General features: G+C 41.4%; 7 protein-coding genes across 13 annotated transcripts; 2 read left to right on the forward strand and 5 right to left on the reverse strand.

Moving 5' to 3' along the window:
* Positions 1 to 480: 480 nt before the first annotated feature.
* LOC6565037 lies at positions 481 to 7,694 on the reverse strand. Of its 3 annotated transcripts, none has more exons than XM_032738380.1 (4): positions 7,560 to 7,694; positions 5,567 to 6,043; positions 2,150 to 2,484; positions 481 to 2,064 (listed from the first exon to the last, which is right to left on the reverse strand). In XM_032738380.1, exons 2-4 carry the CDS (start codon positions 5,644 to 5,646, stop codon positions 1,274 to 1,276), a joined length of 1,206 nt encoding a protein of 401 aa, XP_032594271.1. In that variant the 5' UTR covers positions 5,647 to 6,043; positions 7,560 to 7,694; the 3' UTR covers positions 481 to 1,273. The 3 variants fall into 3 exon arrangements, with proteins under 3 accessions (XP_032594271.1, XP_032594272.1, XP_032594270.1); XM_032738381.2 differs by having other exon boundaries at positions 2,150 to 2,454; positions 7,560 to 7,690; XM_032738379.2 differs by having other exon boundaries at positions 5,567 to 6,022; positions 7,560 to 7,677.
* LOC6565038 lies at positions 6,321 to 11,714 on the forward strand. Of its 4 annotated transcripts, none has more exons than XM_032738378.1 (5): positions 6,321 to 6,695; positions 8,032 to 8,287; positions 8,384 to 8,543; positions 8,669 to 10,585; positions 10,725 to 10,908. In XM_032738378.1, the coding sequence occupies exons 2-5, from the start codon at positions 8,268 to 8,270 to the stop codon at positions 10,743 to 10,745; spliced, it is 2,118 nt and encodes a 705-aa protein (XP_032594269.1). In that variant the 5' UTR covers positions 6,321 to 6,695; positions 8,032 to 8,267; the 3' UTR covers positions 10,746 to 10,908. The 4 variants fall into 4 exon arrangements, with proteins under 4 accessions (XP_032594269.1, XP_032594268.1, XP_032594267.1 ...); XM_032738376.2 differs by lacking the exons at positions 6,321 to 6,695; positions 10,725 to 10,908 and adding exons at positions 11,012 to 11,236; positions 11,308 to 11,714 and having other exon boundaries at positions 8,018 to 8,287; XM_001990952.3 differs by lacking the exons at positions 6,321 to 6,695; positions 10,725 to 10,908 and adding exons at positions 11,015 to 11,236; positions 11,308 to 11,714 and having other exon boundaries at positions 8,018 to 8,287.
* A 344-nt stretch (positions 11,715 to 12,058) lies between these two features.
* On the reverse strand, positions 12,059 to 14,140 carry LOC6564833 (synaptobrevin homolog YKT6). The gene is made up of 2 exons (XM_001990953.2): positions 13,776 to 14,140; positions 12,059 to 13,659 (listed from the first exon to the last, which is right to left on the reverse strand). Exons 1-2 carry the CDS (start codon positions 13,898 to 13,900, stop codon positions 13,185 to 13,187), a joined length of 600 nt encoding a protein of 199 aa, XP_001990989.1. The 5' UTR covers positions 13,901 to 14,140; the 3' UTR covers positions 12,059 to 13,184.
* Positions 14,141 to 14,468: 328 nt separating this feature from the next.
* Positions 14,469 to 17,189, reverse strand: LOC6565473. The gene is made up of 5 exons (XM_032738321.2): positions 16,996 to 17,189; positions 16,805 to 16,913; positions 15,249 to 16,313; positions 15,112 to 15,179; positions 14,469 to 14,775 (listed from the first exon to the last, which is right to left on the reverse strand). Exons 1-5 carry the CDS (start codon positions 17,161 to 17,163, stop codon positions 14,566 to 14,568), a joined length of 1,620 nt encoding a protein of 539 aa, XP_032594212.2. The 5' UTR covers positions 17,164 to 17,189; the 3' UTR covers positions 14,469 to 14,565.
* A 2,136-nt stretch (positions 17,190 to 19,325) lies between these two features.
* Positions 19,326 to 20,327, reverse strand: LOC6565267. 2 transcript variants are annotated; one of them, XM_001990956.3, is made up of 3 exons: positions 20,134 to 20,327; positions 19,943 to 20,051; positions 19,326 to 19,603 (listed from the first exon to the last, which is right to left on the reverse strand). In XM_001990956.3, the coding sequence occupies exons 1-3, from the start codon at positions 20,299 to 20,301 to the stop codon at positions 19,326 to 19,328; spliced, it is 555 nt and encodes a 184-aa protein (XP_001990992.1). In that variant the 5' UTR covers positions 20,302 to 20,327. The 2 variants fall into 2 exon arrangements, with proteins under 2 accessions (XP_001990992.1, XP_043072270.1); XM_043216335.1 differs by having other exon boundaries at positions 19,943 to 20,054.
* A 325-nt stretch (positions 20,328 to 20,652) lies between these two features.
* On the forward strand, positions 20,653 to 23,292 carry LOC6565268 (DNA-dependent metalloprotease SPRTN). The gene is made up of 4 exons (XM_032738290.1): positions 20,653 to 20,843; positions 20,923 to 21,105; positions 21,177 to 21,467; positions 21,530 to 23,292. The coding sequence occupies exons 1-4, from the start codon at positions 20,754 to 20,756 to the stop codon at positions 23,150 to 23,152; spliced, it is 2,187 nt and encodes a 728-aa protein (XP_032594181.1). The 5' UTR covers positions 20,653 to 20,753; the 3' UTR covers positions 23,153 to 23,292.
* On the reverse strand, positions 23,290 to 24,246 carry LOC6565262 (UDP-N-acetylglucosamine transferase subunit ALG14 homolog). Its single transcript, XM_001990958.2, has one exon. It carries the CDS (start codon positions 24,005 to 24,007, stop codon positions 23,414 to 23,416), a length of 594 nt encoding a protein of 197 aa, XP_001990994.1. The 5' UTR covers positions 24,008 to 24,246; the 3' UTR covers positions 23,290 to 23,413.
* Between the last annotated feature and the right edge of the window lie 894 nt (positions 24,247 to 25,140).

Here is a 25,140-nt window from a genome sequence, read left to right on the forward strand (position 1 = left end):
GGCGTCGCCTTCATATCTATCGTTATAGCTTAAGAGCAAGTAAATTGTAAAATGTGCATATCTTAAGATGTTTGTATGTTATTTGTTAAGTTTTCAATTCAAATATATATTTTTTCGAAACGAACAGTATTCCGAGTTTTGTATACGGCAAAAGCTCGTTCAAAATGTTTGCCAATACGCGAATTCGCATTGCTACCAATTCTATACTCTTTGTTGTGGCTGGCAATACTGCGTATATTTTTGCGCGCCAACTGAAATTATCGATACTTATCGAAGTATTATCGCACAGCCGAACTTGAATAGTGTCATTCCAGCTGAATGTCGTCACCGCGAGTAATAATAAACACTCGGTTGGGATTAACTTTGGCATGCACATTTGTATATTAAGATACAGCAGTTTATTAAGAATAGATTTCGAAAAGAATTAATTTAATTTTCCAGACTTATATTGCTCACAATGAATTTGAGACATAAAGAGCGTAAATTACCAAAATAAATCAGTTTTATTTAAGCATGTTTCACTTGAGAACAATTTTTGTTTTATACACAATTACGACAAATTGGTATTAAGCGATTTTTGTTTAAATGGGTTACAGCACCGCATTAGGTTGTAAATATGTACGTATGTTTGCCTCGATTTTTGTTTGTTTTTTTAAAGCGTTCTGTGTACAGATTAAGTAGCTCAACATTCGCATGGATAACCGAATAGATGTATATATATGTATATGTATTTGTGTATGAATATTGATAAATATGTATTTACATTTTTGCATACTGCTAATAGAACTCGTGATTGAAACTCAACTCAATTGCAATTTGCGTCTTTAGTAACTAAACCGATGCTCCAAAAAACACAAATAAAAATAATAATGATAAAATTATATTATAATTAAAATAATAATCTACAAAGCACGAGCCCAGAGTAACAGAACTGAACAAAATTAAGCAAATTTTACAAACCTATATAAATTGTATATATATATATAAGTATTTGTCATCGTACAATACGAATTAAACACAATACAATACAGTACATCGTTACAACAATTTCACTTATCTGTATATATAGCAAATTGATAATTGTCTGCTTTGCTTTTGTCATATAATGCAAAATGCAAAATGCAAAATACAAAAATCGCTGAAAGAGTCAACGTGCTGAGACCCCATTGGATTTATGTTTGCGTATGCACATTGTGTGTAGTATGTTTATATATGTAAATATATATGAATATATATTTAAGATATTAGTTGGTAATACGAGGCGTACAATAGTTTACTTAAAATCATCCGTTTCGAGTATCTCAAAGTCGCTTTCATCGGATGAATCCAACGCGGTCACCTGGCGTCGCTGAGATTTGGCCAGCGCTGCACTATCCGTGCAATCTGTTTTAACGGCCAGCTCGTTGGCGCCCCACTTGACCAAGTTGGACATGAGGCTGGGAAGCAGGGATTGCGCCACTTGTGCATTAACAGCGATGGCCATTAGGGAGCTGGCGCTGCCGGTGGGGGCATCGCTGCTCACCACTGTATCAGTTAGCTGAGGCAGCGACGGAGCACCAGCGTCGACGCTGGTATGGTCGGGAAACTGCAGACCCTTGGATAAGCTCTCCTCGGATGATGATGAGGTAGTGGACAATGAGGAGTCTCGCTTAAAGTGTCCCCTGCGAAAATCCATCGTTTTGTCTGCCTTTGACAAATTGGTATTGCTGATGGATTCGTTCGACTTCGTCTGTTCAGACTTGACGTAGCCTGCAGCACTTTGTTCTTCTGCTGTCTGCTTGGACTGAGACACCAAGGGCACCAACTCATCATCCTCGTCTGTTGAGTGCTCATCGATTTCGGGTATGGAGTCGGGTATTAAAAGCTCAGAGGGTATATCATCGCTGCGATCGTCATCATCATCATTATCGCCGACCCCATCGGCATCGGTGGGTGAACTGATGGTGGCCACATCACTGGCGCGCTCCAGCACAAATAGATTCGATTCATTCACATCGGGCATGAACTCATCATCCACTTCCGCATCGGCATTCGTATAGTTGATCTTCTCTGACCACTGAAAATCTACAAGTGAATTGAATTGAAGTGAAAGTCAAAATAATATTTAATGTGTGTATATAATACATATAAAAATATAAAATATATTTACCTCTGCGTTCAATTTGCAGCAGCTTGAAATTGTATTTGGTGGAGACGAGTGCGGAGAGTACCAATAGGGTCAGCACCAGCGTTGAGCCCGATATCAGATGCCCCAAAATGGCAAGGGTGGCCAGGCAGCCGCTGCTAACCAGACAGAACATGCTGGGTGAGTTGTGACGCCAATTCTCAGCACGATGCAACCACGACTCGAATTTGTTGCGCAGCTGTGGTGTAAGGACCACACGGTAACTACACCGTGTCCAATAGAGCCAGTAGCTGAATAGGCCCAGGAAGAGCACACCCAACGGACGAACACTGCAAAGATAGACAGGCAGGCAGGCAAGCCTGGAAGCAATTAGCCAATTAGCACACACAGAGAGCAACAAACTCGGCGAGGGATCTTGAAGATGAACTGAACTGAAGATGTTGACGGGTCAAACACAAATGCGACTTGCTAACTTGGCTTAACTAACCAATTACCAATCGCATATAGCGTTACTCCCTATATAAGTTTCTTAAGATGGCTAAAAAACAAAAAAACAAAACACAAGCAAAAACAAAAATTAAAACACGTTCTAACAGGAAGCAGCTGGTCCAGCATCATCATAATTTTATATAAATTGGTTTTTGATTTCGGTTTTGGTTTTGGTTTTCGTTTCGTTTTCGTTGTACGAACTCAGCTGATCTCTGTTTGTGTTTTCTTCTACTGTGTGCGTGCGTGTGTGTGATTCCCTGTTAGCTAGTCTCTGACTGAACCTGACTAATCTACAGGTTATGCAAAGAGCGCTACTCTTTCGCACCTCTCTCTCTCTCTCTTACACACTCGCTCTCCATCTATCCGTCTCTCTCTCTCTCTTGTGCACAGCTAGCTGCACGGAAATGTTCAACGCTAATAAGCAAAACTGACTTAAATTGTTATGTTATTTCGCAGTTTTGACCTTTTAAACGCGCTGATTAACTTTCGTTCCTGTATATTTTTATTTACTTATTCTTGAATAGTCGTTCATTCATCGTTTGGACTTCGAAAAAAATCAATCGAAAAAAATATCTAATACTAAAATAAATAAAGACTTTCTTTTAATAACATTGCAAGTTAGTTTATTGTCTGACAATCAAATTAATATATTTTATTTTGCTTACTTACTATTAAAGTACATAGCAAATAACAAATGCATTTTAAGCAAATGCTGGCTTCGTAATGAGTGTATCTGATGTATATCTGTGAAACGTTCATTTAATTTCACCAAGTCAGACATATTAGATACAATGAGTTATTTTAAGTTAGTGAACACGTATCCATTCTATATGTGTAGATGTATTTATACAAACTTAAAGGCAGCAAATTCGCCGCACTTGAGAGATTAGATTGTATAAAGTGGGGCAAATAGCGAAAGTTGTCACTTCTTCAATGTGCGTTGTATCTAAATTGGCAATAACAAAAGCAGCATACGCAAAACTGACTAATCACCTTCCTGTCTTTGTTATTTTTATACCCATTGAAAATGGGAAAAAGGCGGTTTGAATCAATTCAATACACTTAACAGCTGGATACCTCCCAGTCGATCTCTCTGTGTCAACGGGAGCAATCTGATTTGTTAAACCTCAAAGGCATTTGTGCTGGCTGTTAACGTGTATTTCAGAATATACACACATCGATATATGTGTATTTATATGTGTTTTTTTTTAGTTAATAATTGCATATCAACTGTTTACACCGTGAATCCAACCGAGACTTGTTAACTGCAAATATAAATACATATTTATTTATATGGAACAGGCAAAAGGAAACTTCGTCGTTTCTCCTTGATTGGCAAGCGAAACCAAATTTAGTGCGTACATCAGGATTATTTATCGATAACGTTCTATGATAGGGTTATCAGCTATGTACCATACAGGGTGCTATCTTCTTGCTGTCTCTCACTCACTCTCTAGCGGAATGGAGAATTCTAATTATCACAATGCTTATACTTGACAGCTAATTTACACATTTAGTTAACGCAAAAGCCAAACAGTTGGTATAGTTGGTCAGTGGAAAACGTAACTAACAACACCCAATAATAATACAAGTCTATATAGAATCAGCCTCCAAGTATTTGTTGTCATAATACAAAGTTGTGTTATTGTAAAGAAAGTTTCTGATCAACTTATCTACATACATATGTACATATATATATATAATGGAATAATGGTATTTGATTTGGATTTTTGTCGATGTTATTGTTATTGGCAGTTGTTGGCGTCGTTGCCTGACAAACAACCTTTAGCTGCATAACAATTGTTACTGTTATTGTTTATTTTCACTGATAGTCAGTCGACTGATAAACAAACTAATGCAGCACAAAGTGACAAGTACATTTTGAGTGGACTCGTTCTACTCTGTAGATATAATTTCATCTATGCACACATGTGTATCTATATACGTATGTATATTATCTGCCCAGATCTGCTTGAGACTTAGTGCGAAACATTGTTGCTGTATTCTTCATTGGTTAATTGCGCCACACAGCGAAATTGTGATTGCATACACACGCACACACACACATACGCACACACATGTGTGTATTTGGTACATGTGCTATGCAAGCTATGGCAGCAGCTGAGCTGTTGGGGGGAATGCATGGAAATTACATTTATATATATATATATTTATTTATATATATATTTAACTCAGCACAAAGAACAACGCAACTGACCACCAACCAAATACATACATAAGTCTGTACATACAGACATGCATATACATACATATGTAGAAGCGGGGGCCCAAAAGGCAACGCTGAGCAGCCAGCCGAATCGAAGGTGTAAGCACGTACATACTTACACATATGCATGTACATACATACGCATATGTACATATACGTATATAAATATATATATAAATATATATGTATATTCCTAAAATAAAACATTGCAACTTTGAACAAGAGAAAGTTATTTTTGTTGTGACGAATTTTGAATACCCTTGCATGCAGATCTATATATGTATATATATATATATATATATATATATATATACTTAGACATATAGCATAAATATATACCTATATAGACTACTGGTCCTGATCAACATGTATGAACATGGTTCGTCAGGTTATGTGACAAAATGATAATATCAATTGCTAGGGTATACAATTTGGCCACGCGACGAATCGTCCACACTCTCCCCCTCTGTCTCTCTTCTCTCTCTCGCCTCCAAACACTTTCTTTGCCTCATTCTCTTTGTGCTGCTGTTCCTGTGTCGCCGGCTATAGAATTTATTTTAGTTCCCTTTAAAATGGGAATGCGTTTGGCTTTGGCTTCTGACCCAAATTTGGACGGCGTGAGTGCACCTTAAGTATTTAAATTATAAACAACTTCATGCAAGAGGAATATGGGAAGTTTATATGTATCTATGGATGTGTTTGTGTGTGTGAATGCTTTTACTTACCAGAACATTAGAAGCATAGTGATTAGAGTGATGGCAGCCACTTGCAGCATTAGCCGCGAAGGTCGTGGGATTTGAAACATATTTTCTTTGTTGATAAACTGGCGTTACTCTTTCGGTTTTCGGCTTGATAATGAATGTGCTTTTGAACAGAATGTTGCCCGTTTATTGGGTTGCTTTGCTTTGTGTTGCAATGCTTTGGTTTGTTTTGGTTTGGGTTTGGGTTAGGGTTAGGGTTTGTGGCTATGTTGGGTTAGTGTTTGATAATCGGTTCCAATCGATCGATGAGCTGTTCGCGCATGGGCACCGTCACATCAATCTGCGCACTTGCACTTTTCCTCACTGAATGCGAATGCGAATGGGAATGCTCACAGCCAGAATCTCAATTCACTCTTGAGGGGCACTGAGCCAACTTGTTTTTCCGGCCGATGCTGATGCTGCTGTTGCTGATTGTTGCTGCTGCGTAGAAATGAAATATTGCTGAAAACAACAGAATATGGCAATTTACCAAAAATAAATGCAAACGAATAATCCAAAAAAGAAAAACAATATAGTTGCTGTTCGTATTAATATTATTAAAATGGGACAAAAACAAAAATGTCCATAATGATATGGCACTTTCGAATCTCTCTGCTCTCACTGTGGACAACACCGACCACACCATACTCTCTTTCTCTTCCACTCTCTCTCTCTCTCTCAATAACTGTAAAAGGTTATTCAAATATATACTTTGTACATAAATGTATAGCAATTTGTTGAATTGTCGAAAGATGTGATTTTTAAAATAAAATACTTTTGGATCGAAAGCGTTTTCAATTTTACACGTATACGCCGCTTTTCCATTGGAAACAGTGTGCAAACATAACAACAACAAAAAAGGACATTAAACTGCGTTGCGATTGCCACCCAATATTTGAATGGGGTATGCACGATAATTGTGACAATTTGCTTCCTCAAAGGACTGAACAAATTTATTGGAAGCTTTGCAGTTACTCAGCTCAGCGGAGGACGCGTTGGCGTTTGGCATTGGCAGCGACTGAGACGCCGGCTGCGTGCTACAGCGAGAGCGAGTGAGGGATTGCGCAAACGATCGGGCGCGTGAGCAGCAAGCAACAACAATATTGTGCGAATAGTGAGTGAAGTTGTGATAATAACAAAAACAAAGCCAACTAACACACAAGCGTAAAAAGAAGGCGAAAACAAAAACAGCAAAGTTGTTTGGCCTTCGATGTCTTTTCAATTGCGTCGCAGAATATACATACATACATATGTACTTACATATTTACTGTATGCGTGTATAAATATATGTATATATATTATATATGCGTAAGTGTGTGAGTGTTGTGGCGTTGTCATTCTTGTTGTACTCTATTCTGCTCTAGTATGTACAAAGTAATTAAATACAAAGACTTTTTTGTATGTACATACACACATACATACATACATATATATAAAAGTCAAGTGACTTAAGACTCGTGCATTTTACCCATTTCGCAAGTGCCCATTGCAAAAAATAATAATTTTGGTTGAAACAAACGCTTCTCTTGGAAGCAAACTAAAACGCAGTTACAACTACAGCTCAATACTCCAGACCCCCCTCCCCCTCCTCAAGCTAAAACGGCAGCTGCTACGGATAACAACACCCACACACACAACCGACGGCACAGATACAGAAACATTTACAAGGCTACTACACACATATGTACATATTTTCGCGCACATGTGATTTTTTGGAATTGAACAAATTTTGAATTCTCAACTCAATTTGTTTCTCTATTTGTTCCAAAATGTCGGCAAATCTTGAAAGACTTATTTTTCTAATTCGCACACACTCACACACACACACATTAAAAAAAAAACGCTCTTGGAATAGCGTGCAACAGCACACAAAAACAACAACAAATGTTGAGAGACGCGTCGTTGCTGAGAAGGGGTGGAGTGGCGTAGTGGGGTAGAGTTGAGGTTGCTTGTCATTGTGACTGCGGGGGGTACGTACGTCCTTATGCTACACAATCTTATGTTGTTTTTGGCACCAAAACGAAACACATTGATATACAATTTGGTAAAAATATTGATGCTTGCGCGTCGCTTTTGTCACTATCTGCTTGCTCCGTTCTTAGCCGCGCAATAAACAAAAACAAAAAAATTGATAATAACAACGAATTAGGTACGAAACGCGCAACGCGATACCAAATGCTATGTTACGCCTATGTTAACCTGCTGTTCAGCACTCGATATATCGACATTTCGATATCCGCTTGGCATCAACATTGTCATCGATTTCGTGTAAAGCGCATTTTATTCAACCTGTACAACAGAGCGCGCTGCGCGCAAGAGCTGCCCACTTGCTTCAATCCAAATTGAATTCAAAAACATCAGCAGGCTGGCAGGCTCAGTAAACAAGTCGAACAGAAAAGCAAATGCCAAGCGATTTTTTATTAATTAATTATTCTTGTTACTTATTTTAGTTTGTATTTATGTTTGTGTGGCAGCCAACCGACAGCCGTTCAAAGTGCGCAGTTGCCCTTGAAATCGTCATAGCAACGGACAAATAACAAATGTAGTTAGCTTTCAATTATAGCTTTTGGTAAATGGCACACTGGGCAAAAACAAAAGCATAAACCCAAAAAGAGCATCGCTTGGCATTTTTTCACACAACATTCCTCCCAAAATTCAAAGTGCATATAACAACAATTTCTTACACATGGATATGGATAACGCAAGGTGAGTTTGCTAACCACCATTAATTAAACAAATTGTATAATTCACCTTGGCTGTTGCTGTTTTGCTCTCTGTTTTCTTTTCGATGGTTTCTCACAGATGGGCAATGGATGTGCTGCGTGCCGCTGCAGAACAGAATGAGGACAGATTAAGGTTGGATAGCAACACACCCAATGTCGCCAATCCCTACCAGCTGCCTGTGCCGCCCGAATACGTGTCGCAGTTCCGCATCGATGGTCAACCCATATTACCGCCACTGGTGAGTATATATACATATATATATATATATATATATATATATATATATATATATATATATATATATATATATATATATATATGTGGGGAGTGCCATTACTGAAGCATGAAAATTACCATTTACAGATGACGGCGGAAAAGCGACGCCAAATGCAACAGCTGCGACAACAAGCTATGGCGCTAGAGGCCAAATACAGGCAGCCGCATGCCATCAGATCAACATCAACGCTAGACGAGGAACAAGCAGACAGCAGTAGCAGCAGCAACACCAGCAAAAGCAGCAACAACAGCAGTATCACGAATAGCACAATTAACAGCATGCAGCGACTGCCACAACTGCAGCAAACGGAAACGTTTATTTATGACAGCACTCGGCAGCAGCAGCAGCAACAGCAGCTGCAGCAGAAGGATGTGCATCAGGAGGAGGAGCTTAGCAGCTCAGCAGGACACAATCGACCCCAGACTCTCAATATTGAGCCAAAGAAGCACGCGGCATTAGCTGGTGTTACGATACCTGCGATACCTACGATATGCGTAAATCCGCCAACACCACTGCAGCCATCGACGAAGCCACCATGCATGTCAACACCAACTATGGCCACAAGTTCAACGACATCGTCCATTGCGCTGAGCGCAATGCGACAACGCAAATTGAACAATATAAGCGGTCGCATTCGGCAGTTTGAGCGCACTGGCCTAGGCAGACGGATGGAGCTACTGCAGCCGGAATCGACCCATTTGCTTTGGCAGAACGAGACGCTGATTGGACCAGCCGACAAGCGAATGATGCGCTCCAGCACCAGTCCAGCACTGAGCGCTTCCCAAGTGGACGTGCAGCAATTGCATCGATCGCGTTCCTTCACGCTGGAGCAGCCATCACAGGCGCTCATCGAGCACATGCAGCGCGAGGGCAAAAGACCGCCAACACCTCCAGCAGTGCCACCACCAGTGCCACCATTACCAGCTCAATTATCGACGCGTTGCCGCTTCGCACTGCCAGCAACGTGCAACGGCAACGGCTCGGGATGTTCATCAACGCTGGGTTTGGAGCATTTGCGTCGAGATACCGTCGAGTCGCGGGCCAAGCAGGTGCAACGCAACACTTCCAGATCCCCAGTAACACCTTCAAAGGGCGGTAGGCGGCGTGGCGGCAGTAGCAACAGCACAACGGCTCGACTTCAGCATCAGCAACAGCAACTGGAGGATCTGTTGCAGCGTGCGCTGCACGAGACAACCGATTGTTTGGCGGGACAGGAGCAGGTCGAACGCAACAGGTTGGCGCTGGCAAAGCGCCAAATGTTCAAAGATATCAAGACGGCGCATCGGGATCGCTTCCAGCAACTGGTGCAGTATCAGCACGAGGAGCAGCGTCGCATGCAGGAGGAGTTCGATCGCCAGCAAAAGTTTCTCATTGAACAGATCTGCACCGAAATCAATGTGTCTGCCTATGCGCACGAGCCGCTAACTGATGCGGCCAGTCCCAGCGCCATTTCCGAGTATACCAGCACCGATGATTTGCCAACGCCAACGGCAACATATCAGTCCTCGGCGAACAACACGATTGCGCTCGATTCGCTCGAGATAACGCCACTCAGTTCGGAGTTCCTTAGCCAGGAGCAATCGAAGCATATGGTACGCAAGCGTCTCTTCGACATGGATAATGATTCCGAGGGTCAGGGAATAGAGTTGATGTCGCTACCTCTGCCTCTGCCTCTGCAGAGTGCTTCCAGTTCACCCAAATCCCGCTCACTGCGCAGCAACAACAGCAAAATCAAAAAGCCCGTACAGCGCAGCCAATCGAAGAAGGTCAGCAGTCCACTGCTGTTGTCCAAGTCGCCGACGCCAGTGCAAAGAGCTAGCAAAACTATCAGCAAAAACGGCAACAACAACAACAACAACAGCAGCAGCATCAACAACAAGACGACAACATTGACATCACAGACGAAGCCGACCAGCAAAAACAATACACGCAGCAGCCCGCAACAACAGCAATCGTTGCAATTGGCCAAGACTCGACGCAGTGTATCCCCGAGCCGTCTAACTGTAAGTAGCCAGTATGCTTCCAGCTACTGTTTGGGGCAAACAATGTGTTAACCAAAAAAGAAAACAAAAACAAAAAAACAAATCTCTTCCTTTTCTTCAAATCTGTCTGTGCGAATCTGCTGTGCTGCTCCAACAGCAGCGCTTTGTGGCCAAGAAGTGATAGTGATTAATGCAATGAATCCAAAAGTGCCTTAAGCCAAATATATTGGCAAATCTCTGGGAACAAATAGCATCTAGCAACCACTAACAAACTAATCATTTGACAAACATTCCCATTCACATTCGAAAATGTTGAATAAATACTGAGGAGGGAGATCATCGAACTAACTCGAACTAATTTACTTATACCGAAACCATTAATGGTTTTAATTATTAATAACATGCTATCTGATCTGATCTGATTTGATATCATTTGATCATCGCCAGCAGTCAGAGATGCAGCGACGCCATGAAGCTGCCACGCTGTTAAATGCTGCCACACGTGGCTTCCTCGTGCGTCGACTCTTTCGTACGGAGCAAGTGCAGCGGATTGTACAAACCATACGCGATACACTCATCTTTGTGCTCAATCTGCATCTGGAGACGTATGGCAGCAGTCTTGAGCAGGAGGAGCCGGCCAATATACGACTCAAGGCACGCCTGTTACAACAGGTGCGTACTATATATAATATTATGATATGACCACTAAGTCATTTATGATTTATTGTTTTATCCACTTTTAGTTGTGCTCAGCCAGCCGTACTCTGCACCTGATCTTCTTCCAAACGAGCATAAAGGAGCGCATGGAGATAATTGCGCGGGACCGCAAACGTATCAAAATAAAGCTTTTGGCCACGCATATCAAGCAGCGCTCATAGATAAATAATCCTCGAAAATCAGCCACCTCCCAATCTATTCCAAGTTCACGCATCAACTGGGATCACGTCTGCTACCCGGTAGATGTTTTAATTCGAGTATAGAATAAAGACTTGATACACACTAATTCAGATATATAGTTATCGTTACCAAATCATTTCATTTTCAATTTTAAAATCCTTCTTGATTAATTATTCATACTGAAATATAAATATATACTATAAAGTTCGATATAATCGTAAGCAACGCAGATGTATTCTTTTCAAGTGTTTTTTTTTTTTTTTTTTGTGTGATATCGTTGAGAACCGTTTTAAACTTGTTCAACAGTTTTCTGATACTATATGAACCTTATAATAAAACCGTATTTAAAATACGTGTAACATCCGTTGTAAGATGCCGTTAAGTAAAAGAATGGGATTTAATTGCCGTATTTTTTATGAGAATTTGTCAAACAATATTTTCGGAAAAAGGAATTGAATTAAATTTTAGAAAGTAACATTTTGAATAAATGTAAATAACAAATGTATTTGCTATTGAAGTCTTTACACCTTTGAATATAATAATTGAATTAGCTATAAAACAAAAGAAAATTGAAATAATAATAATAATCGACAACTGTTCAAATCACATTTAGCATAATACTTTTTATTTGTAGTTCCCCGAAGTCGCCTGCTGAGTATTTGGCAGTATGAAGTCGCTTGTAACTTGTGTGAATCATACATATATACATATTAGATATATATAATATTAAATTGGCATCAGATTAGAAGACAAAAGCTATCAAAATGAAATATAGATAGATCTCGAGATAGAGAGAGAGAGAGAGAGAGAGAGAGAGAGAGAGAGAGACAAAATAAGCGAAGGAGATAGACACACAAAGCGTTAAGTTTGAAACATTCACACATGTATATATTATCATAATTATGTATATTGGTATAATTGCATATGAATAACATTATCTGTACCATTAGCCTAGACATGCAAACAACAAGATGCCAGGTTAAACTTTAAAACACTCCCACACGCGCACACGGATAGAGACAGACACAGCCACAGACAGATGAGTTGGGGCACATTCGCACATTAAATATAGGTACTAGTGTTTGTATGTATTTTGTATATACCCAGTCGAAAATTGTCAAGTTTCTCTTCAATAGAATTAAGCATTCAAAACAATTACATTTTGAGCAATTCGATGTAATATATGCAATTCATGAATTAGGAAGCTCCAAATTCGAAGAGTAGTGTTGACTGAATCTCTCTCCGAATTCATTGTTCAAATGTTTGTTAGCATCCTTGCAGAGGAATCAGGCTCTTAAATGTAGAATGGACTATTTGCAGTGAGATTGAGTCGCTTTTTAATTTGTACAGCGTTTTCATTCCTACTGCAGGTGGTATTATAATTTTGTCAGCAAGTGTGTGACGCATTGAAGGAGAATGGACATATATAGTTATTTATATATTACTCGTGACAGCAGCGCGAATGAAGGGCTTTAAATCGGTTCCTTTCCAACTAGGTATATATGTACAGTATAGTATAATATATTATATATAAAATTAACTAATTATTTTATAAAAAAGCATACAAATTCTAAGCCTGTGCCATTAGCAATCCGTGCTTTATCGCCGTTTGTATCCTGACTGTGTTGATCTTGTTAGTTGCACGTTGGTGTTTTGTTGTTGTTGTTTATGTTAGCGGTGTTTGTGTTCCTGTTTTGCGTTCCAGTGCCTCCGTTAAACTCGTTTAGGCGAAACTGCAACACGAATTAGTCTTTTTCGCCGTCTTATAAAATGCCTTGCTTTGCATAGATAGCTGCTCCGATTTGGTGACCATGTCCTCCAGCTTCTCGCCACGTTCCAGAACGGACGCAATTGTGTCCTTCAGTATGATTTTCGTTTCATCCAAATCGTTTTGCATTTTCGTTAGGGGATCGGCCTCTTTGGGATCTTGGTATTTGGCCAGAAATGCTGGCAATGAATCAAAATTTATGGTCGCCTCGGTACCGGTGGCCCACTGCTCGGCGGGCACCTTGGCTGTGAAGTCATCCAGTATTTTTGTAATTAACGTGTGTGCCACACGATGTGGATACTCGTGATCAGCGATAAGAACGCCAGACAAATTATCAGCTCTCACATACACATGGCACATGTAGGCATCCTGTTTTACCGACTGCCTCAGCGCCGGCTGTGTGCGTTCCACAATTGTCTTCGAGGCGAAACTGTGAGGGGGGCGAGCCAAACAAACATATGTGTGTGTATTAAATTGGGGCACAAGTTGTTAACGGGGGTCGCTCGGTCGGTCGGTGGGTGCAATGGGCAAATTGCGCATACTCACGTCATGAACTCATTGACCGTGCCACGTTGAAAAAACGAGAAGGACTGCAAGTCGGATGCTGTCTTCAGTAGGCGCGCTTCGCTGGCGCCCTTGTAAAAGACACTCAATGTGAATAGTCGGACCATATTTGCCGATTTCTCCAATGCGGGTTGCAAAACTTTCGAACTTGCTTTTTTAATATTGATGAGATTGACAGATTGGCGTTGCAGTGCTGTTGATGTCGTTTTTGTCTGCAAGATGGGCTTTAGTTAAGTCACACACTTGTCACCATTACCATATCACACATATGTCTATCAATCGTGGAAATGTCTGAATTGTTTAATGCGCTGTTCGTTTTGTGTATGGGACTCAGTTAGAGTTGAGCAATATCGGAGCGTACATGGATCTAGTTCACTGTGACTGACAAATATATCGTGTCACGCCGTGACTGAATATCGAGAGTAACTGGTCACACGCCGATATTAATCGCCGCTGATATCGATAGCTAGTTCAAGTGTGGAAAATGTTGTATTTCGCATTAATAAACGTCCGTTAAAAGTACAACTCTATTTAAATTATAAAAAGAGGTCACCAAACAATAAACAAGTAAAATTTTATATCGCAATTCAAAATTAATTCTCTTTATAATTGCACAATAAAACTTCATTCACACAGACAAGTTTTACTATGGATTTATTGTTTCTTCAAGTGCATTTCTGTAACAATTTTGCCTTGTCTTAACTATGTTACTTAATAATATATTCATTTTACCTAAACTTCCGAAAAAATCGCACCTAACATATGCGGCAACCTAATCCTGTTGGTATTGGAATTGGTCGTCACGTCTCTGATTTGGTGCTGGCAGTGGTGGAAAGTTTGCCGTATATAGATTACAGCCGACACCCATTGGCACCGTCACCTGACCCTGTAAAGGCAACGGAGGACCACACGCAAAAGGATTTGGAGAGGCAGGCGTTGCTGATGATTCTGATACAATTGTCGCTGACATCGGCTCAAGAAACTAGAAGAAATTAAAAAGGTTGAATAGTGCATTAAAGTTCGTGGAGCTTGCTTAGAAGCTAGATTTTGGGAAATTCGATGCGCAAGCTTAGAAAATGGGAACTACGCAATATTGGAAAATACCTTCTCGTAGTACATTATGTTATTATGTCCTTGTGTGGACAAGCATGGGAAATATTCTAGCACTCTTACTATTCTCAAGAGAGTGAGTGAGATTTATACTGTATCACAACGGGCCAAAAATGGCCTATGGGTGTTCACCTTGGTCGGCAGCCGTTAAACCTTACCTAACCTACTATTTTCAATATTTCGAAAGTGGAAATGTTGCTAAATTCACCTGCGGCTTCGCTTTCATTGTTATCTCCCAGTTGTCAATCGGTTTTCGTATTGGCTTCACTCCTGTTGCTGTTGAAGATGATCGTTATATAATACGTCTGTATCGTCTGGCCATTGGCATATCAAAGAAGCGCTTACCATGTATTGCATACAGATCCTCCTGGCACAGATTCAGAATATATGGATCTATATTGCTGTTGCTGTAATTGTTATTGTTGTGGTTGCTGTTGCGAACGTTGCAGCAGCAATGCTTGCAATGTTTGCCCTTGTTGAAGCGACTGGTGTGGAATTGTGGGCGTGGCTTGGATAACCAATACTGCTGCTGCTGGAGCTGGCTCGATGGTTGTTGCTGTGCATTCTGATAGCTGTGACGTACGTGTTGCTGCTGGTACTGCAAGCGACTGTTGTTGTTGCGCGCATTGTAATTGTCATGGTTTTTATAAAAGTAACGAGAAGTGTCATTGCTGCGCACGATATACTTGTCGTTGCTGGTTGCTGCTGCTACTGCTGGTGTTATCATTTGTTGGTTATGTTGCGGATACTCCGGCACTGCCGCTATCAAAGTGTGCTGCTGATGAGCCAATGCAGCGCGACTGCGCCGACCCCAGCTGAATTCTCTATGCTGTTGAGTTTTCTGCTGGCAGTTGTCCCATTGGATGCTGCGATTCCAAATGCATTTGGTGCTGTCCACAATGCTATTGGGACTTGGATGGATTATGTTGCGGTTGTATTGCTGCAGCAACCACAAATCATCATTCATCATCGGTTGGAATTGCTTCTGCTGCTGTTGCTGTTGCATTTGGTTTTTGCACTTGGCCTCATAGCCAATCGGGTTCAGGGCGCTTTGAGGAATAATATCGGCGAACTGATGTGGCTGGTGTTTCGTCTCGTTGCTATTGAAGTAAGTGATCTCAAAGGGATTGGACCAGAATTTCTTGCATGGTATATTGCCGGCAGTGGGGTTGCCCGTACACAGTGGTTCAAAGGCGGTGTTATGAAGCATTGATAGCATCAGGCTCTCCAGCTCCTTGTATGGTGTAGTCATGGCTAGGAGCGACAGCAGTTCGTGAACTGACACATCTCGGCTCCAAGACATTGTTCGCCTTTTTGGCAGCTGCGTAAGCTTAAAATGGTTGGTGGAAGCGGTTTCTGAGTTTTGAGAGAAACTACTAGAGCCAAATCTAAATTGAAAGCCTCGCTGATCTAAGGAATGCAAAAAATGAATATGCTTATATTTAAAATATTTGTGTATATTGTTAACTCACAACTCTCAAGTGAACACCAAAGTAAACAATTAATTTCAATTTAATAAGCATTTACTATTTCTTAGAATGTTTTGAATCTTCTGATTTTTATAGGGAACTGCTGAGCTCAGCTCTTTCCAGCTAATGCCAAAAACTGCAGCGCACAAGGAAAGGCAAGAAGCGAGACTGGAGGAATTAATTGATCAGCTGTTACAAATAGTTTCAATTGGCTTAACGGATCGAAGATCAGTTGCATAACATTCGAGTCATTTGATTTACTTGCCGCTTGCTTTTTGCGTAGACCGTTTGTCAATTCGTTTGTCAATTCAAAGCGTGACTGCCAATGCGCTGCACATTTGTTTAAAAATCAGTGATTCTATTTGTTTATGTGTGGCGGCGTTGGCGGCGCCATTTGACGCCGATGCCAGCCAACCGGTGTCGATTACTCACGGCAAGTCGTCCCGTCGGGGGGCTGTTGCGGTAGCTGCTGCTGCTGGAGTTGGTGGTAATGCTTGGACTTGTAGACGCCGTTGGCGATGGTCTTTGTCGTCAATATCAACTGCTTGGTTAAGGAGCAATTTAAATTTAAATTAGAAGTGGAAGTTGCACGTGTTCGACTTAACCGCTAGTCTTGAGTCTACCTTCTTATTGGAGGACGTTGTCTCCAAATCGTTGGACCCTATTTCACTGCACAAGTCCAAATCGACGTTGACGTTGAGTCCCTCTGTGCTGATCGGATAAGAGATCTTTCCAAATCGATTGAATAGTTGCACCCTTCTTGTACGCTGTCGCTTGGTCAGATATTTCATTTCGTGTCGGTTCGGCACAATTCGGACAGTCGGCGATCGTATTTTCAAATATTTTAATGGCCGCTGACGAACCAGTGTGGTCGTAAGATTGAAATATAAAATATATTCGCCAAAAATACCAAATAGTATTTAATATTTTTCAGCGTGAAAAATGGAGTTCCGGATAATGTTTATTTTCAATGAGCTGTTAAATTTAAAAAGTCTTAAAATCGTTTCGTTTTGAAACTTTGCCCACTCGCAACATACTTGAAATGTAATCAATAAGATAAATACTTATCGATATATGTAAATATTTTTTAACTTCACACTGCTAAGAGACAGAGCACAGGAACATGTACATACATGTATGTATATCACAACCGCAAATCAGCCAAATATTTTAAAGAACTGAGCATTGAAATACATGATTGTGCAAAATGTCTAGTGATTAGACTATTTATTTGCAATTAAGCTTTAGCAAGAGATCAATGGCGATTTTATCAAGGTTAAGCCCGGCTCCTCCCGTGTATGTAAATAAATAAAACAATCAGTGCAATTGCAAGAAACAAAGAATGAAAGTCAAATTTCCATAATTAAAGCTTTGCATGGGCAAAAACCAATCAAATAATGCTACCAATGATATTACCAGCTGTCCCATCTGTTTTGAGAAGATGAAACGCTGTGAATTTACCAATCATCTGGAGGGCTGCAGCATCACCATTAAAGTGCCAGCGCCATCGTACAAAGGTTTATCAAAATTGCCCGGCACCAGGAAGCAAAAATGGCATCAGTGGCCTCCTTCCGTTCAGCGAGCTAAACAATTTGACTCCACGACAGTTGCACGGAGGGAGCGTTGCGAAGTGCACCAGTCGGTGTCCCAGGAGCGGCCATCAAATGGACCGCTTGAAGTGCAATCGCAAAAGTCTCTAAAGCTTACTTCATTTTCTCTCGGAAAACCAATATTGATACATATTTAAGTTTTCAGAGTTATTAGTTAAGTTATGCTCTGGAGTTAAGTTGTTTACAAAATGAACCCATGAAAAATTTAAAAAGGGTGTAATTTTTATTATCATTTTTTTCGCCATTTTGCTTTTCTTTTTTATTTCCATTAAGCTAGAAGAACTTGAAAATTTGTTGTTTCTTTGTTACCGTTAACTCAGTAATCCATTTTAGTAAAGATTCGAAATGCGTTCGTGTTTCTTAATTCAGATGTTGCAGATGATGGATATGGAGAATGCTTGTATCGCATAGCCATTGACATATCCAGATCCTCCTGGAAAGGATTTAGCATAAATGGATTCTGGTTGTTGATGTTGTGGTTACTGTTCTTGTTGTTGTTGTTGTGGTGGCAATCTTTGCCTTTGTAAAGGCGACTGGTGTGGAACTGTGGACGTGGCTTGGATAACCAAAACTGCTGGTGCTGGAGCTGGCTCGATGGTTGTTGCTGTGCATTCTGATAGCTGTGACGTACGTGTTGCTGCTGGTACTGCAAGCAACTGTTGTTGTTGCGCGCATTGTAATTGTCATGGTTTTTATAAAAGTAACGAGAAGTGTCATTGCTGCGCACGATATACTTGTCGTTGCTGGTTGCTGCTGCTACTGCTGGTGTTACCATTTGTTGGTTATGTTGCGGATACTCCGGCACTGCCGCTATCAAAGTGTGCTGCTGATGAGCCAATGCAGCGCGACTGCGCCGACCCCAGCTGAATTCTCTATGCTGTTGAGTTTTCTGCTGGCAGTTGTCCCATTGGATGCTGCGAGTCCAAATACATTTGATGCTGTCCACAATGCTATTGGGACTCGGATCGATTATGTTGCTGTTGCTTTGCTGGCTCAACCAAAAGTCGGCAGCATTTGGACGCTGGTTACAGCCATTCGTCATCGGTTCCAATTGTTTCTGCAGCTGCTGTTGCATTTGGTTTTTGCACTTAACCTCATAGCCAATGGGCTTCAGGGCACTTTGAGGCATATTCTCGACGAACAGATGTGGATAATGTTTCGACTCGCTGCCATTGAAAAAGTTAATCTGAAAGGGATTGGGCCAGAATTTCATGTCTGGTATATTAGCGCCAGTGCTGGGGCTGTCAATGCTCAGTGGTCCAAAGGCGGTGTCCTGAAGCATGGATAGCGTTACGCTGGCCAGCTCCTTATACGGTGTAGTCATGGCCAGGCGAGACAGCAACTCATGGATTGGCACATCCTGCCTCCGACATTGTTGGCCCTTTTGCCAGTTGTGAAAACTTGAAATGGTTGGTGGAAACGGCTGCTGAGTTTTGTGGTCTGCTCATTGGTGTCTTCAGGCGATGCTCCCGATGCTCACCAAGAAGCTGTCTCCAAGCCTCAGGACTCATGAAGCTGCCTAGCGTTAGTGTCTCGCGCTGCTTTTGATAACGCTCCGGATCCCGATCAAAATACTGAGAGAAACTGCTCGAGCCAAATCTAAATTGAAAGCCTCGCTGATCTAAGGAAAGCAAAAAATGTATATGCTTATATTTAAAATATTTGTGTATATAGTTAACAAACAACTCTCAAGAGAAAAATTAATGTAAACAATTTCAATTTAGAATTTTTAGAGGGGGGCACGGAACATCTGAGCTCAGCTCTTTCCAACTAAGGCAAAAAGGGAGAGTGGAGGAGGAAAGAGAGTCAATGCAATTGATCAGCTCTTACGAATAGTTTGAGTTGGCTTAACGGATCGAAGATCACTTGTATAAAATCAGTGATTCTATTTGTTTATGTTTAGAGGCGTTGGCGGCGCCATTTGACGCCCGATGCCAGCCAACCGGTGTCGATTACTCACGGCAAGTCGTCCCGTCGGGGGGCTGTTGCGGTAGCTGCTGCTGCTGGAGTTGGTGGTAATGCTTGGACTTGTAGACGCCGTTGGCGATGGTCTTTGTCGTCAATATCAACTGCTTGGTTAAGGAGCAATTTAAATTTAAATTAGAAGTGGAAGTTGCACGTGTTCGACTTAACCGCTAGCCTTGAGTCTACCTTCTTATTGGAGGACGTTGTCTCCAAATCGTTGGACTCTATTTTACTGCACAAGTCCAAATCGACGTTGACGTTGAGTCCCTCTGTGCTGATCGGATAAGAGATCTTTCCAAATCGATTGAATAGTTGCACCCTTCTTGTACGCTGTCGCTTGGTCAGATATTTCATTTCGTGTCGGTTCGGCACAATTCGGACAGTCGGCGATCGTATTTTCAAATATTTCAATGGCCGCTGACGAACCAGTGTGGTCGCAAGATTGAAATATAAAATATATTCGCTAAAAATACCAAATAGTATTTAATATTCTTCAACGTATAACCGAGCGAAAATTAAGTCATATTGCTTTGAGTGCAAACTCGTATGTACGTAGTTGCCAAGCTAAGTCTTATTTCGTTTTGCAATGCTTTGTAACTCAAAACTTATTTGTAATCCAGTTAAATAAGTATTGTTGTCAGACCTCCTCAAAAAACATCGATATATTTTTGATCACTTCATTCCGATTAAAGACGCAGCAGAGAAACAGCTGTGAGCTTCGGTTCCCATTTGGAACCGCCAAGCAGTCAAATATTTTGAAGAACGGCTTGCTTGTCACTGCGCATTAAAATACGCAATTGTCTAAGATGTCTGATGATCCAGACTACCTCTTTGCAAGGAAGCTTCAAAAGGAAATCGATGAGGATGTAATCAATATTGATTCAGACTCGCGCCATGTAAGTAACTGAATAAAACAATCAACACACAACACAGAAAAAACATAAATTAAATTCCCATAATGCCAACTTTGTATAGGCAAAAACTAATCAAATGTCGGTCAAGGATGAAGACTACCAAATTGCGATGCGGCTGCAAGCCGAATTTGATGCCGAGAATACCTCAAATGCAGATGAAAGTAGTGCTTCCTTTGCAGAAGCCACTCGGCCATCAGACATTAGCATTTTGATGCGCGGTGTGAGCAACAAGAAACGAGCAGACGTAATTATTATATTATTATATCAATATGTTGTATGTAAATAAACCATTAATCTTACATTTATATTATCCAGGAGCCCGTTGGCCACGATGGTAATTACCTGGATCAGACACAGAATCTCGTCCATCCAGAATGGGAGCTAGTCGATCCCACACCAGACATATTCGCCATGTTTGTGCGCTTCGATGAAAAGTTCTTTAATCGCCGTCTCAGCGCCGTCGCTGTCCAATGGAGCAAACGTATGTATTCCTGCGCCGGTATCTGCTATCAGCGCGGCAACCGTCTGGGCAAAGAGGTGATTATACGCCTCAGTGAGCCGCTACTAAAGCTGCGTCCACGGAAGGATCTAGTAGAGACGCTGCTGGTAAGTGCATCTATGTCGTAATAAATATACGTATGTATATTAGTAAATTATTTCGTCTGCAGCACGAGATGATACATGCATATTGCTTTGTGCTAAACATATTGGAGGGCAATGGCGGACATGGTCCGAACTTTAAGCGCATTATGGGAACGATAAACAAAGTGGCGGGCACTAATATAACTGTTTATCACACATTCCACGATGAAGTGAACGCATATAAGACGCACATTTGGCGCTGCAATGGCATTTGCCAATATCATAATCCCTTTCAGGGCTGGGTGAAGCGCACATCGAATCGCGCTCCCGGTCCCAGTGACCAGTGGTGGGCAAAACATCACCGCGAGTGTGGCGGCACCTTTGAGAAGAAGAGCGAGCCACCGAGAGCAGCTGCCAAATCAAGCAAACCAGTTGCAAAACCAGCGTCGAAGAGATCAAGCACTATCACATCAACTTCAAACGATGACATTCGCAAGTATTTTGGCAACAATAGGCCATCTGTTAACTTACTGCCGCAAGCGCAGCCCCATCTTGGACTACCAGGCGCATTTCCGCCCACCTCATATCCGGGTCTATCCAACGAACCATTTGCTGGCATTCAGACCAATAACGCAAAGAAGCGTGGCAACATAGTTGGCTTCAAGGATCTGACCAGCGATGGCAGCTCTAGCGACGAGAACAAGGACAAGGCCAACTCCAAAGTCAGTGGTATGCAGGGTAAGGGCTATAGTCTAAAAACGAGCATCTCCAGTCAGCTCCACCCGCCAGATAATGTAAACCTCAACCATATGCGCGATATCTGGTCCAAGCGTTTTGATAACCGAAATAAACAAACTGAGCCAAAACAAGAGGCGCAAAACAAACAGAATCCGAGCAAACGTCGACGCGACTCTTCAGAGACCGAAGGCTGGGAGAAATGTGATGAAGATGTTTTCATATACGATGTAAAAGTTCCAATTTTAACCATATCAGATAGCGAACATGAGGCTGAGGCTGAGAATAATGTTGTGCTCACAAAACCACTAAAATCGGCAGCAATAAGTAGCCATGATCGCACTATTAACATCAAGCGCGAGGTTATGGAGGAAGAGGGGCTGTACAATGACGACGACATTGTCATGATCGATGATGAGTACGATGATAACGTCGATGAAATGACTGCAGCCATTGAGCTCTCCGATCTGTCGATTACTGAAGATCTATTTGGGGAGGATACGCTGCTGCAGGAGTACCAGCTCGAAAACGATGTGGTTGCCTGCAGCTCAGGCTTTCAGTTTAATGCTGCCAATGATATTACCAGCTGTCCCATCTGCTTTGAGAAGATGAAACGCTGTGAATTTACCAATCACCTGGAGGGCTGCAGCATCACCATTAAAGTGCCAGCGCCATCGTACAAAGGCTTATCAAAATTGCCCGGCGACAGCAACACCATCAACAAGCCAAAATCATCAGGAAAACCGAAACGCAAATACTCAAGTCGTGGGTGTTTGAGAAGCGCTGGCTACTCAGAAAGCGAAATTGCATCGCTTGATCTCAGTACGTCCAGCGAGTCAGACAATATGACACCACAACAGTGGCGCCAACGTTCCCTCAAGAAGCAGACAAATCAGTGCCCCAAGTGCGGCCAGGAAATGCTTGGCCATCAAATGGAGGCACACCGTATGATCTGCAAGCGCAAAAAACGCTGACATTCTCAATTCGTAGTTACAAAAACATGTCATGTGTGACTGGAAATACTTATTATACAACTCATTTGTCAGTTATTAATAATAATAATATTATTCGTTATTCTTATGAATAGTTTTTTTTATTAAACTAGTTTTTCTTGTATACGGTTTGATTTTTATTTTTTTTTTTGTGAAACCAATATTGATCTTTTTGAAGTGGAAAGTATCATTGGATGCACTTCAAATCGATGGCATATATTTGAAAGATTATGCGTATGATTCCTATAAGATTCGGCCAAAATATCGAATATTAGGCTTGTGGGAGTAGCGTGCGGCCAGCGCTGGCCAATGGACGACAAACATATCGGCCAGAGGCAAGAGGAGGCGGCCACTCAGTGAGAGCGTTTCGACGCGACAATAACTCTCCACAAAGACTATCCGGCTGTGGGCGGGCAGGCGGCCAAGCAGTCGCCACATATATGCTGCGTAGCAGTAGGGTACACAGGTGCCAGGCCCGTTACACAGTACCAGTTGTGGCCGGTCGCGCCAAACCAGCCAGCAGCTCCAGAGGAGTGACCACAGCGTTGTGAATATAGTGCTCACCCAGCTCTGGCCGACGCTTCGACTGCGCGGCACTCGGATGAAATCGCTGTCCTTCGTCACAGAAGGCATTGCGACACGCAGGTGACGCTCTGAGGTATCATCGCTATTGGCCACAATGTAACGTACCGGCTGGTATTTCTTTTGGTATGTGTTCTGGTCACGCAGCAGTGCCTGATTCATTTTGCACATCTCAGCGGTGTGGCCGCCCGATCCGAGTATCACAAAGGTGGGGTGTATCGTCTCAGTTGTCGGTGATTTGCTCGTACTCATCATTGTTTCGATTAATTGCGGAGACCACTTGGAAATTTCTAACCAGCTTTTGTTTACCTTTTCAAAATAATCTCTGGCCACACTATGCAAACATAAGATTTGTTTAGTCTAGTTACCCTCAGTAACAGTTTCGAGCAAATTCATGTCTTCAATAAAAACAGCCATGTGCAACAGTTATTTGCCTTAAATGTTATTTATTTATAAGCTGTTTGTAACTTAAATGTTATTTGCTTATAAGCCGTATAAATGCTGTCCATAGAATATGTTGCACTGTGGCACTGGCTCATCGATAATTTGGCATTCCCATTTTCAACCAGGTGGCCGCACTCTGTTAATATGTGGTGCGAAATGATAAAGAGAGATAAGAGAGAGAGAAAGAGAGAGAGAGAGAGAGAGAGAGAGAGAGAAGTAAGGCTATGACACACCCTCACACGGATCACAACTGTGCTTTAAGAAATCTAATGATCGGCTCAAGACTGGCCAAAATGAACATTTGTTTGAAATTTAATTTCTCTTTATTTTATTTTATATTTAACGCATATATTAAAATTTTTCTGGAATTTATTTATTAATGATTTATTTTATATGCGTCTGAATTCAGAGAACGAACATTTATTTAAAAGGCTCCAGGAATTTTGCGTCTTCTGTTTGTTTTTTTTGTTTTTGTTAATTTTACCATGTAAAACCCTAAATTTTATTTAAACCGTTTATTTTTTGTGCAAGTGTCCCAATGCCGTAAGTGGCGCAAAAGAACTAAAATTATTTACATTTTTACAAATTTAGCATGCGAAATAAAAAACAAGTGTTAAATGATACAGTTAGGGAGGAGGGGAGGGTAAGCGAAACATCGTTCAAATCATTTGTCTAACGATTAAGAGATGTGATTTATACTTCATGCTGCCCATGGCTTTAACAACAACGCCGAACTGTTAAGTTTTCCTTGGGTTGTTGTCTGTTATTGTAATCTTTTGAAATCAGCTGCTTGGTGATGTGCAGATTTGTGTAGGGCTGTGCGATTGTTAAAACGGTGGGCATGGGTAGACCCACCCCTCAACATTTGTTACTTTCAAATTTCTGGTCACACTATATTAATAAACAATTTAAAACCCTCAAAATAAGTGGCACATTTGTTGCAA

Source organism: Drosophila grimshawi, unplaced genomic scaffold, assembly GCF_018153295.1.
Source record: "Drosophila grimshawi isolate 15287-2541.00 unplaced genomic scaffold, ASM1815329v1 contig_1006, whole genome shotgun sequence".
Lineage (NCBI taxonomy): Eukaryota > Metazoa > Arthropoda > Insecta > Diptera > Drosophilidae > Drosophila > Drosophila grimshawi.

Bases quoted from the DNA above. Each gene is read 5' to 3' on its own strand.
- LOC6565262 (XM_001990958.2), bottom strand. From the start codon at position 24,007: ATGATGAGTACGAGCAAATCACCGACAACTGAGACGATACACCCCACC.
- LOC6565473 (XM_032738321.2), bottom strand. From the start codon at position 17,163: ATGAAATATCTGACCAAGCGACAGCGTACAAGAAGGGTGCAACTATTC. The intron at 16,914-16,995 runs GTAGACTCAAGA...TTAACCAAGCAG, and splicing joins CAACGTCCTCCAATAAGAAG to TTGATATTGACGACAAAGAC. The intron at 15,180-15,248 runs GTAAGCGCTTCT...CATCTTCAACAG, and splicing joins GGATCTGTATGCAATACATG to CAACAGGAGTGAAGCCAATA.
- LOC6564833 (XM_001990953.2), bottom strand. From the start codon at position 13,900: ATGGTCCGACTATTCACATTGAGTGTCTTTTACAAGGGCGCCAGCGAA. The intron at 13,660-13,775 runs GTGAGTATGCGC...CCCCCCTCACAG, and splicing joins ACGGTCAATGAGTTCATGAC to TTTCGCCTCGAAGACAATTG.
- LOC6565268 (XM_032738290.1), top strand. From the start codon at position 20,754: ATGTCTGATGATCCAGACTACCTCTTTGCAAGGAAGCTTCAAAAGGAA. The intron at 21,106-21,176 runs GTAATTATTATA...TATATTATCCAG, and splicing joins GCAACAAGAAACGAGCAGAC to GAGCCCGTTGGCCACGATGG. The intron at 21,468-21,529 runs GTAAGTGCATCT...TTTCGTCTGCAG, and splicing joins ATCTAGTAGAGACGCTGCTG to CACGAGATGATACATGCATA.
- LOC6565037 (XM_032738380.1), bottom strand. From the start codon at position 5,646: ATGTTTCAAATCCCACGACCTTCGCGGCTAATGCTGCAAGTGGCTGCC. The intron at 2,485-5,566 runs GTAAGTAAAAGC...AATTGCTTCCAG, and splicing joins ACTATGCTTCTAATGTTCTG to GCTTGCCTGCCTGCCTGTCT. The intron at 2,065-2,149 runs GTAAATATATTT...ATTCACTTGTAG, and splicing joins GCTGCAAATTGAACGCAGAG to ATTTTCAGTGGTCAGAGAAG.
- LOC6565267 (XM_043216335.1), bottom strand. From the start codon at position 20,301: ATGAAATATCTGACCAAGCGACAGCGTACAAGAAGGGTGCAACTATTC. The intron at 20,055-20,133 runs GTAGACTCAAGG...TCCTTAACCAAG, and splicing joins CAACGTCCTCCAATAAGAAG to CAGTTGATATTGACGACAAA. The intron at 19,604-19,942 runs GTGAGTAATCGA...TGCTTTCCTTAG, and splicing joins CCCCGACGGGACGACTTGCC to ATCAGCGAGGCTTTCAATTT.
- LOC6565038 (XM_032738376.2), top strand. From the start codon at position 8,268: ATGGATATGGATAACGCAAG. The intron at 10,586-11,011 runs GTAAGTAGCCAG...GATCATCGCCAG, and splicing joins TATCCCCGAGCCGTCTAACT to CAGTCAGAGATGCAGCGACG. The intron at 11,237-11,307 runs GTGCGTACTATA...ATCCACTTTTAG, and splicing joins AGGCACGCCTGTTACAACAG to TTGTGCTCAGCCAGCCGTAC.